The 12,469-nt window shown below is 38.4% G+C and overlaps 2 protein-coding genes and 1 pseudogene across 2 annotated transcripts in view; 1 reads left to right on the top strand and 2 right to left on the bottom strand.

The window, feature by feature from the left end:
- The first annotated feature begins 66 nt into the window (after positions 1 to 66).
- XPNPEP3 (X-prolyl aminopeptidase 3) overlaps positions 67 to 12,469 on the top strand; it is a 56,194-nt gene continuing 43,791 nt past the window's right edge. The window contains exons 1-2 of the mRNA XM_061205516.1: positions 67 to 221; positions 9,916 to 10,032. Of these exons, the coding sequence (XP_061061499.1) occupies positions 158 to 221; positions 9,916 to 10,032 (181 nt within the window). The 5' untranslated portion in view covers positions 67 to 157. The remainder of the gene's footprint in view (positions 222 to 9,915; positions 10,033 to 12,469) is intronic.
- Positions 4,985 to 5,066, bottom strand: LOC133101853 (U4 spliceosomal RNA; annotated as a pseudogene).
- On the bottom strand, positions 5,241 to 5,896 carry DNAJB7 (DnaJ heat shock protein family (Hsp40) member B7). Its single transcript, XM_061205505.1, is given in 4 exon segments — positions 5,241 to 5,457; positions 5,459 to 5,528; positions 5,531 to 5,698; positions 5,701 to 5,896. Coding segments are annotated over 4 exon segments (651 nt in total).

The raw sequence follows: 12,469 nt of genomic DNA, 5'->3' as shown, positions 1-12,469 counted from the left end.
TCAACATTCTGCGTCCCTGTGGGAGGAAAGCCCGGCGAGCAGCGCCGGCCGGAAGGGGAGGGACACCTGGCCTGGTTTCCGGGCGACTAAACCCTACCGGCCGCGGCTTCTTCGGCAGTTTTCCGCGTTTCCTTCCTGAAGCGCAAGCGTGGCGGTTATGCCTTGGCTACTCTCGGCAACTAAGCTTGTTCCCTCGGTAGCAAGCGCCCGCAGCCTCTCAGGTTAGACTCCCACAGTGTCTCCTTCGGGGCTTGCTCTGAGAAGCCTGAGGCGCACCAGAGGGGTCCAGGTTGGTCTGAGGCGACCCCTGCTTTAGCGGACTCTTGTGCTGGGGTCTCCACTCCCAAACCCTCTGTGCGCTCCTTGGATTTCTTCTCTACCCGCTGCCCCTGGAAAAGGGTGGGCCCGGGGTTCTCTTTGCAGTTGAGGTATTCTGAGAGGTTGAAATGACTGCAGAGAGAAAAGGGTGTGCTGTCTTCCCAGAGGGGCTGTCTTCAAAGTAACTCGGATTCATGGAAGTTGTGTCAGTTATCACACTTGCCCAGGTGACACAGTGTCTCACATCACGTAGCTCTTGTTTCTGTTAGGTTAACCTACAGTCGGATTTTCGTGTTTTCAAAGAGTAGACGTGAGAGCTGGCTGCAGAATGTACAAGAAGCACATGTTTAGTACTACAGATCCTTTGAGTAGTTCCTCTCAGAAGAGGTAATGTTTGGAAATACTCCTGAGGCTTTTTATGTCTGAAAGCCTTGCTCGAAAAGGCAAGATAGTAAGTCAGAAAGAGAAAAACAAATATCGTATATTAACGCATATATGTGGAGCCTAGAAAAATGGTACAGATGAACCGGTTTGCAGGGCAGAAGTTGAGACACAGACGTAGAGAACAAACGTATGGACACCAAGGGGGGAAAGCCGCGGCGGGGGGGGGGGAATGGTGGTGTGATGAATTGGGCGATTGGAATTGACATGTATACACTGATGTGCATAAAATTGATGACTAATAAGAACCTGCTGTATAAAAAAAAAAATAAAATTCAAAAATTCAAAAAAAAAGAAAGTGTAAAAAAAAAAAGAAAAGGCAAGATAGAGTAGTCCAGGAATGGGGGGGCATTTTTTTAAGGTGTATTTTGTCGCGAGCAATTAATGCGATGAACATGAAGCTTGATCGGTGAAAGATGAATAGTCTTTCAGGCAGATCTGCCATTGGATCATATTTTAGTTTTGGGGGCCGATAGGTGAACAATGTGTGAGCCGGAACATATGGTATTTGACACCAAAGTTATGTCTTGACATGTTTCTTATGTTGGTATACCTGAATTTATTGAAAATGGAATGGTAATTATATCGACTTAGGAGCCTTACTCTAAAAAGTAAAAATAAAAAGTAATCATTGTTCAGTGCACAGAACTTGCTCTTTGCTTCTAACAGTTAAGCTCCAGAAAGCTGTCCCTCTCCATGGGAGTAGGTGAGTAGATATGCTGTTAGTCAGTCTTGATCACAGAGGCCATAACTTATGATTTAGAGCTGGAACCATTCTTTGCTTGTAACTTTTTTTCCATTTGTTGAGGCTTTGTGTAAAACCTGATTAACCAAGATTTAGGGCTAGGTACTGGATTATACACACCAGTGTCCTGGGAAAATGTAGTCATTATGCTTCATTTTGCTTCAGTGGAATAAGTAAATTTAACCACCTCTCATATTAACATCATAATATACATATATAGGCTTTTTGAATGAATGAATGATCTCCTTGGACCTTCACAAGTCCAGTAAGTTAGAGCAAATATCATTTTACTGATGGGGAACTGAAACTAACACAATATCACAAGTAGCAAGTCAGGAATGTTAGTTGTATGATTGCCATCTAGTCCTTTTTCTGTTATACCTCTGCTAGGTCTTACTCTGCTTAGTAGAGTCCTTTTTGACCTTTTTATTGAGCCAGAAAGAATGTATCTTCATTCAGTAACTTTTGAGTTAGAGTCATTGTGGGTGAATCTCCACTTCCCTGGAGTTACAGTCTAGTCAGATGATAGAGAAGCAACAAATAAATGAGAATATATATAGCAAAGGATGGTAATAGAGTCTTGACTTAAGTGACATGGGAGCTCAAGAAAGGCAATAATGGGTTGTAAGTATGTTATTCTGGGATTTTATGAAGTTTTAGAATTTGAAAATTCAACCGACTTTAGAACTTGGAATTCTGTGGTGCTCTTGGTTGCTTTTCCTTAGGAAGGCTTTGGGAACAGGGTGTTGAGTACCATAGGTAACTTCCTGTTCTACGAAAGTCATGCATTCCTAAAGTGAAAATGCTTTGGCTAATTAAGAGTGTGATTTCATTAGTTGTGATATAGTTATTAACACCTAGTCATTTGAGAAAGAGCAAAATAAAGCATTAATGATGCATAAGTAAGTTTTATATTTTAAAAGACTAGATCATTTAAATATAAGTGTGAGATGAGGAAGGGAAATATTGAAAATATTAAAGAGTAAGTAGCAAATAATTTTTAAAAGCCTGTTTGCAGTTAATTCTATTAACATGAATTGAGCACCACATAGGAGAACTAAGCACACAAAAAAAGTTTCTGCCATCATGCGAGACGGACAAAAAAGCAAGTAATTGTAATGTAACATACTTGTGGGGAGAAGGAAAAAGTGTTGATATTTTCTTGGGCAGAGAGGGGCAAAGAGGAAACGTGGGCGTGACGTCAAAGGTTAGGAGAGTTGAGACTTGAAAGAAGGCTTGAATTCACCAAGCCAACTAGAGTGATGGAGCCATCCTGGCAGAGAGAATAAATGCAAAGGCCTAGAACTCTGAAACAGAATGACTGGTACAAAGCTTTGCATCATTAATAAGCCTGGAGCTTTTTTGAAATATGTTGCTGGGCATGTTAATAGCTGTTACACCAAAAGGGTTCTGTGGTCAAATAAGTATGGGGAATGCTGCATTTTATAGTGCTCATAATAGACTATTTCCAAGTCTCTAAGAGGGAAATGTCTTTGGCATTAATTTGCAAAATGTATCTGACCATGGAGCCCTTTTTCTCTGGTGAGTCTTGAACTGGTATCCCTTTGAACACAGTTTGGGAAAAGTTGGGCTCAAGCATGAGATGTGTAAGAAGGCACATGATAGAAAGTCAAGTTGGGAAGAAAGCTGGTGGCTGGCTCGTGGAGTGCCTTGTATATTATGTTAAGCAACATTGAGCTTGTTCCTCTAGGCAGTAGGAAACGAATAATTTTAAGCTATTGAATAAGATTAAATCTGAATTTTTAGTTATCTGTTAAGAATAAAATAAAAAATGACCAGCGGGCATGTTATTACATTCTCAAATTTTCAGAGACACTGGTTTTTGCTTTTGTTGGAAAATTGCATTTTTTTCTAAGTCTGATTAGTCCCACATGTGTAACAATAAATAAATTCTACTAAATGTCACATTTTATATAAGTAGCATTTAAAATACTCTGAGCTTTTATGATTTTATTTTCTGTAAATAAGCATTAAATGCTAATTGTCCCCAGTCTCTCCTGTAGAATAAATGAACTTTCCTTCCCACCCACCTACCAACTAAAAATCAAACAAAACAAGAGCTCACACTTTATTCTAGCAGTCATTTAAAAATAGTAGATCCTAGAATTTTTTCTGGTTTCCAAATTTGTTGCATTGCTATATATCACTGAACTATGTTTTTCGAAAGGTGATTGGGTTTTAAGTGCTACTAGATTATTTGCTCCCATCTTTTAGTCACATTAAAATTTATAGTAATTATATTTCTAAGATAAAAGATTAATATGATCAATAAGATCTTTTTGTTTAAAAAAAAAGGAAGAATTCAGTGACAGGGAACATGCAGGATGCAAGTCAACATAGGAAATTCTTTTTTTGTTGCTTAATAAATTCGGGTACCTTGAATGTAGCACATCCAAAATTTAACACCTCCGGGCCTATCTCAGATTAATGGCACTTCTCTTCTTTCAGTTGCTAAGGCCAAAAATCCTGACTTCTGTCATACCCCACATCCAGTCTGTCAGCAAATTCCGTTTGGCCCTACCTTTAGAATATATCCAGAGTCTGATCTCTCTTTACCACCACCGCCTCCACCACCCTGGCCAAGCTACTGCAGTCTCTGGCCTGGATTGTGGCAGTAGCCTGCATTTCCCTGCTTTTACCCCTGCTTACTTAGAGTCTGTTTTTAATGACAGCAACCAGCGTAGGCCTATTTAAGTGATGGCAACCAGCGTAGGCCTGTTTAAGTATGTCAGATTATGCCACTCTTCTGCTCAAAGCCTCCATTGGCTTCCTGTCTGACAATTATAACATAGTTCATACTGTGATCTAGCAGTCCCTGCATAATCTGGTCTTCTGTTACCTTTCTTACTTCATCTACTTGCTCTCATAACTGGCCACACTGATCTCCATGTTCCTCAAACACACCTTACACAGTCTGCTTTAGGGATATTTCACTTGCTAGTCCTGCTGCCTGGAATCTTCTTTGACCAAATATCCACATGGCTAACTCCTTCATTTCATTTAGATCTTTTTCCTGGCTACCTTAGCTAAAATTTCAAAACTCATTAATCTTTGCTGTTTTCTAAATTCTTAATATCACTGTTACCACAAATTCATCTTTTTCTAACATACCTAATCCAAACAGCCACTCATCAGATGTTTACAGTCCTGCTAAATACGTTAAAAACATAATCTTAGTGTGGTATTAAACAAATATTATCTGCAAAACTCTAACAGAAACACACAAAGATGGTGTGATGAATTGGATTGACATATATACACTAATATGTATAAAATGGATAACTAATAAGAACCTGCTGTATAAAAATATAAATTTAAATTTAAAAAAAAGAAACACATAAAGAGTTGTGTTCAAATGTTATATGAACATAATGTGTCTGAAGAGTCAATTTAATGATTCCTTTTAGTTGACTTCTTCTTCTGTACCTCTTTATGCTTCTTTTTTTTCCTCTTACCACCTTCTTTGGGAAAAGTTTTCAATTAGCAACAATCGCGCCTCGGATAAACCTCATTGGCTACGATACTGCCACTGCGCAAAGCTTACCACCTTCTTTGAATCCTGCTGAGAAAATAGAGGGATTCCAGTTGCAAAAGTATATTGAGATACATGTTTGGGGCTGCAGGACTTTGGTGAATAATTGTTGAATGACCGTCTTCTCCAACTGCATTCCTCAGCAAAGCTCTCTTCATCTGCCATACCATTTAAAAGAAAGGGCTACAACTCACCATCGTCTTCGTCTCTTTCTTGATCATTCTCAATAATTCTCTTTGTATTGGTATTTCTGCCATTAACAATTTTACTTGAAGTTGTAACAGATATGTAGTTGCCCATCCCACTGTTGTCAAATGTCAGGGAAGAGAATGAATTAAGGCCCTCAGGGCCCAGTGAACCACATGGTATATATCCTGTATCATATGAAGAAAATCTCGAAAGCTGGATATTCACTGGATGTAGAGAAAAAGGATCTTTCACCTCTGTTTCTGCTTCCATAGGAGCTTTTGGATTATTTAAAAGGTCTTCAAGCAAGTCTGTAAAGAAATGAAATGATAATGGGTCCCTTTTACGAAAAATTTCTTTAAAGACATCATCTGGCTTACGGAATGTGAAGCCATACTCAGAAGAATCATCAAAATGACTTCTGCCTCCACCATTTAATCCTTCTTTGCCATATTATCGTAAATGTCCCGTTTTTCATCATTTGATAATACCTCATATGCCTCAGCTACTTCTTTGAATTTTCTCTCGGCTTCTTCTTTATTTTCTGGATTTTTATCAGGGTGCCATTTAAGTGCCACTTTTCAATAAGCCTTTTTAATGTCCTCAGGTGAAGTATATCTCTGCAATTCTAGAACTTCATAGTAATCCACCATGTTGTAACAGATGGTTGGAAAGGGGTGCTCGGGGTAGTGAGAACCGTGGTTTCCTCTCAGCTTAGGCTCTGCTGGTGATGGTGGTAGAGGCAGTGACTGCAGATAGGCACATTTTTACATTGAAGACAATGTTATTACCATGGACCACTGCTAGGAGATATTAGGATACTGATTATATGGCAAGCAGAGTTACAAGCTTATGTCAGGGAGGGCTGCATTATGGTGTTATGGGGTTGGGGTAGGGACTAGACCTTCCAAACGGAGCTAGTCCAGAGTCATACCAGACCATCCTTAACCCTCTGGACTATTTCTCCTATATTTTCCTGGAAGCCTCAAACAGTGCCTTATAAACCAGTGGGACCTGTTGTTTATGGCCACAGCATGCCCCTTGCATAATATGACCTCTGGGTCACTGAGCTTTAATAACTTACTTCTCAGTTGTTCCATGTTTTGGTTTGAAAAAATGAAGAATTTGTGAACTATGAAAAAATATTCAAGCACTTGACATATTTATTTCAACCTTAGTAAGTCATTGTGTTAGTCCTGAGGCTACCGTAACAAATTACCATGAACATGTCTGCTTAAAACAACAGAAATGTGTTGTCTCACAGTTCTGGAGGCCAGAAGCCCAAGATCATGTGTCAGCAGGGCTACACTCCTTCCAGGGGCACTAGGAGAGAATCCGTTCTTCCCATCTTCCAGCTTCTGGTGGCTATACATATTCCTTGGCTTGTGGCCACATCTCTCCTGTTTCTGCCTCCATGGTTACATTGCTTCCTCCTCTTCTGTCTCAATTCTCCCTGTGCATTTCTCTTACAAGGACACATGTCATTGGATTTAGGATCAACCCAGATAATGCAGGATGATCCGTTCATCTCAAGTTCCTTAATTACATCTGCAAAAACCCTTTTTCCAAATTAACAGTCACAGGTTCTGGAGATTAGGATGTGGACGTATCTTCTGGGGGCCACCACTCAAGACACTGCAGTAATAAAATCATTTTAGTGCACTGAGGCAAGCTTATTTTTAATGGAATAGGGCAGCAAAAATAACAGTCACAGAAAGAATAGTATTTAGTGAAATTTCTATATACATTATACATATATATGTCTGTTTATACTAGGTTACTGTGTAAAATATATTTCTTACTGTGGGTCTTGGTTTTAAAAATTTGAAAGCCACTACCTAATATAACGGCTTTATTTCACAGGTGAAGAAATAAGTGCAGAGGAGTTATGTAACATGCCAAGATCACGTAGATAGTAGAACTAAACTAGAACTAGCACTTTTTTCTGCTATACCATGCTGCCTTTAATTCTTTGTCTTAGATTGCCTTCCGGAGTGCATACTTATTTCCTTCATTTTTCTCTATGGTCGCTTCGTCTTTCTTTTTTTTTCAACTTTTTTATTATGGAAAATTTCAAACATATACACAGGTAGAGTAGTATAATGAACTCTGATGTACCCATCACCCAGCTTCAATAATTATCAACTCATGGCCAGTCTTGTTTCATTCAAATCTCTATTCATCCTCTCCGCAATCCACCCCACCCCCATATTATTTTGAGACAAACCTGAGATCATATCACTTCATCTGTAAATATTTCAATTTATATCTAAAAGATAAGTTTCTTCCTTTTTAACATAATCACCATTATCACACGTTAAAACAAATGTTACTTCCATAATACCATCAAATATGCAATCACTCCCAATTTCCAGTGATCTCATAAGTGTAATAATGTATTTGTTTTACAGTTTGTTGCTTGAATCGGGATCCAGTTAAGGTTCACATATTACAGTTGGTTGATAATGTCTTTTAAGGCTTTCTTAATCTATAGATTCCCCCTTCCATATCTTACCACCCCTACCTGCCTTGGAATTTATGTGGAAAAAGCTGAGTTGTTTGTCTGGTAGTGTCTCTCACAGTCTGGACTTTGTTGATTGCTTCCCTGTGGTGTCACTTAGCAAGTTTCTCTGTATTTTTGTAAATTGCTTGCCTCATCTTTGTTAAGCTTTCAACCTATGTAGACTGGGCATATTCCTTAATATGTATTCTGTACATTTTCTAAAGACAGAGTCCAGGAACTACTTGTTTAATATTTTGTCCTTTTTCTCATTTTCCACTATTCTTTTTTTTTTTTTTAAGTTTTTTTGGTTTTATTTATTTATTTATTTAATTTTGGCTGAGTTGGATCTTTGTTGCTGGGCGCGGGCTTTCTCTAGCTGCGGCGAGCGGGGGCTACTCTTCGTTGCAGTGAGCCGGCTTCTCATAGTGGCGGCTTCTCTTGTTGTGGAGCACGGGCTCTAGGCGTGCGGGCTTCAGTAGTTGCGGCTCGCAGGCTCTAGAGCACAGGCTCAGTAGTTGTGGCGCACGGGCTCAGTTGCTCCACGGCATGTGGGATCTTCCCAGGCCAGGGCTCGAACCCATGTCCCCTGCATTGGCAGGCGAATTCTTAACCACTGCGCCACCAGGGAATCCCCCACTATTCTTAACTGTATTTTCATACTGCCTGGAAACCTGTACCATTTTCTCTGTCTTTTTAATCATACAAGGAGCTATAATTTTTCTCAATAACCCTCTGTAAATTTAATTCAAAGTTAATGTTTAAGACTTCTTAACTCTCCAAATACATACGCTGTCATTCATACTTTATAATCCCTACTAAAACCTTTAACTTGATCCAGACTTACCACGTTTTGCTGTTGTAGTGATTGTATGTTCACAGGGAGATTGTACGGTACTAATTGTATTGTTGGGATTTAGCAGAGAAGACTTACTGAGTGGCAGAGTGGAGGGATAAGAGCAAAGATTTTGAAGTTAAATAAAACTGAGTTTGAATCCCAGCTTCCCTAGTACTAACTGTGTAACATTGCACAAATTACTTCTCTGAGTCTGATTCCTTATTTGTAAAAAAAAAAAAAAAAAAAAGGCAATGATAATGCCTGCCTCACGTAACAGTTAAAAATCGAATTCCTTAGTTTGGCGTACAAAGTCTTCAACGGTCTTATCCTTACCTTGCTGATCTTTTCCTCTCCCAGCAGCAACAGCACCGACCTGAAATTCTCTTTCTATCCATTTTCCCTCTATACGCACGCATGCGCACATGTGAATGTGGCGCGTTCTATGCCTTCCCTTTCATAATCTCATTCATGATACCTTCGGCTCCCCTTGTCACTTTCACTTGACTAATTCCTACTCAGAGTAGGCATCACCTACTTCTGCAGTCCCACACAAGCGCCTTTTGTGTGCTTCTCTGTACCCCAGAGCACTGTGTCCTATCGTCATTGTACCCGTCCCACAGCGTTGTGTTAGTTTTTGTGCTCTCAGAAACCTTGTGTATGAATCCACCACTGCGTTCACCATGTAGTATTACTACTCTGTCTCACCTCCACTAGACTGTATGTTCTTTGCAGACCAGGACAAATAGTCTTGTGTTATTCTTGTGTCTTTCCCAGCATGTGCCAATCACACACTTAATAAATCTTGCTGAATCAATGCTAATAATATTGCTTCTTATGGGCTAAATATGATTAAACATTTTTCAGACATTATTTCACTAGCTCTAACATTCCAAGATTAAATGAGATAGGATGTGCATATTTTCTCAAACTTCACATATTCTCAATAAAAATATTAATTCTCTTTTTTCTGAATTTTAGGACACAGCATAACATAGCTCAGTGAAATACTTCCTACCCCCTCCCCTGCTTTTGTTTGTTGTCTTTCTTCTGTTCCCATAGCTCCTATTCATATGTTAATCATATTGTATGTATATATACCTCTATTATATTCCAGTAGACTAAAGTCACTAAAGGTAAAGATAATCTTATTTCTGTATCCCTAAGGCCCAACACAGGCTCTGGCTGGCCCAAAGTAAGGGCCATGTAAATACTGAAGGAGATACTAATTTGCATTTTTCTAAAGCATCCTACTGCTGGAGGTAGATAAATGTGTATATACTGTGGGGACTTTCTAGATACACTGTTCCATTTCATCCTCTTTATCTCTCCTTCAGGATGCATCTCACGTTCACAGCGAAGGTACTCCCTGCAACCCATCCCAGAGAGGAGGATTCCAAACCGATACTTAGGCCAGCCCAGCCCCTTTACACACCCACACCTCCTCAGACCAGGTAAGGCCTTTTAACTGTAATGACTGTCTCTCTCTTTAGGCGCTTTGTCTAGAACTGTGCTATCCAATAGAATTTTTGCAGCAGTGGGAATGTTCTAGAGCTGTGCTGTCCAATACAGTAGCCACTATGCACAAGTGGCTACTGTACACTTAAAATGTTGCTAGTGCAACTGAGGAACTAAATTTTTTTAAATTTTATTTTAATTAATTTAAATTTAAACAGCTACATGTGGCTAATAGTACTGTATAGACAGCACCATCTAGAGCAATAAATACGATTAGCCTTATAATTCAGAAATATCAGTGAAAAGTATGTATTTCAAGATGTTTTTAAAGAAAAGTTCTGTTACTTTCTAAAACATGGTGTCTAGGACTGTGTTCTAACTATTGATTCCTTGTGAACTACTGTGTTAAAGACATTTTAAAAAACATTTTTCTTGAAAGCGTTAAATGCTCATTTCAATATTAAGAAAAATATTTTTATATAGGTTACACAAGATTTCCAGATGTGATTGTCACAGCTTTGAGAAGTGATAACAGTGATAAACGTGCTGCAAAAAGTTGAAAAAGGTTTACTTCACTAATTTTTTTTTTCTGCTTTAAGATTCCAATGTTGCTGCTGGAAGATGTGTCATCACTGTTGTTCAAATTCATACCTAAGGTTTTTTGTTTTGTTTTGTTTTTTTAAAAAGTCAGTTAAGGGATGAACTATGATGAATGAATATCATCCCAAAGAGGTAGGCAGGGTAAAACCAAATGCTTTGTAGAAAAAGCAGTCAGGTTTTCAAGGGAGATTAATTGTTGCTTCTGCCATGGGAAGTTAAATCTGTATTTACTGTGTAAGCATATATATTAATAATCTAAATTGCCTTTGGAAATATGTTGCTCTTTCACTGTCTCCACTCAGTGAATGATACCAGTGTGTCTCTCAGTGAGGGCTTCCTTTTGCTGATTCTTCATCTGACTGGAATTCCTGCTGGGAAGTTGACTGAGACTCAGGAAATGCAGCTCACCACTGAAACACACAGGAAATCAGAGTTTTTCAAAGCTGTAAGGTAAGCTTAATAGCAATACAGTTGGTATTAATTTAAGTATTTCTCCATCCAATCAACCTACCTGTAGCTTCAATTTAATACTAAGTTTTACCAGCTTTGAAAATTACTGATTTCTCGTGGTGAGATACTTTTACATGGTGAGCTGCATTTTCCAGGCTTTGAAACTAGTAATCATATTGTCAAGATGATGGCCTCTGTATCTAGACTGTTATTTGTGTTATGTGCATGTTAACTATGTAAAAAGTGAATATAAATAAATACACACATACAAGTTCATATATATACATATGTTCATATAAACTATGGGGGAAAAGGAATACCTATCATAATTTTTATTCTCCTGTACGATAGGGATTGGGGTAAGTGAGAAGGGATAGAAGTACATAGAATTTTAAAAGAGAATTATCAGTGTTAAAGAAACCACCAGATATACAATATCCAAAGTGTTAATCACTTATCTTTCTCCACGTAGAGAAAGAAGCAAAACTTACAGAAGTGTTAAAATAATTGTGGGGTGGAGGAAGAGTCAATTATTAAGAAAAATTAAGAGGCATTTAATACTTTTTTAAAAATCTCTTTTACAAAGCCAAGGTCAGTTTGTTAGTTTGGGGTGTAAAAGTGTGTTTCTATTATGTGGTTTGCTCCAAAAGGTTTCATGTTTGGCATATTTCCCCAATACTTGCCAGTACTTTAAACTTTTGGAAAATATCTCAGTCCCTTTCCTAATTATTATACAAGTTCCATATATATGATAGACAAATTAGAGAATACAGATAAGCATGATTTTTTTAAAGAAAAATTACTCATAATCCCACCATTCAGGGATAACTACTATTGAGATTTTAGTATATGTATCTTTCTAGACTTATTTCTTATTTAGAATTGTGTGTACATGTATACACACTCTATATACTGATCAACTATTTCCTTAAAATAAATTCTTAGTGGGAATTCCGTGGCAGTCCAGTGGTTAAGACTCGGTGCTTTCACTGCGGTGGCCTGGGTTCAATCCCTGGTCAAGGAACTAAGATCCTGCAAGGTGTGGCGCAGACAAAAAAAAAATTCTTAGAGGTGAAATTACTGGGTCAACACCTTCTGAATTTTGAATTTCCCTGGATTTCTTTCGGCCATACTGTCCTGAAGCAACAGTAACTTGGAAGGTATTCAGCAGAATGACACGGGAGATAAAGGAGTTCTGTGCTGGCTGTGCTTACTACTGCTTTAGATGGATATAAAGAGTCAGATTCACTCCCCCAAGTCCTCTTAGTGATTTTTAAAACTTATCCTTTGCTTAAAGAAATCTGAGCATTGTAGACTATTTCTTCTTTCTATGACATTGCCATCTCTGTGTTAAGGACCATGTCTGTAGAAACAGAAAATGTC

The sequence above is a fragment of the Eubalaena glacialis genome, chromosome 11 (genome assembly GCF_028564815.1).
Source record: "Eubalaena glacialis isolate mEubGla1 chromosome 11, mEubGla1.1.hap2.+ XY, whole genome shotgun sequence".
In the NCBI taxonomy this organism is placed as follows: Eukaryota; Metazoa; Chordata; class Mammalia; order Artiodactyla; family Balaenidae; genus Eubalaena; species Eubalaena glacialis.
This window is presented reverse-complemented; position numbering and strand designations above follow the sequence as displayed.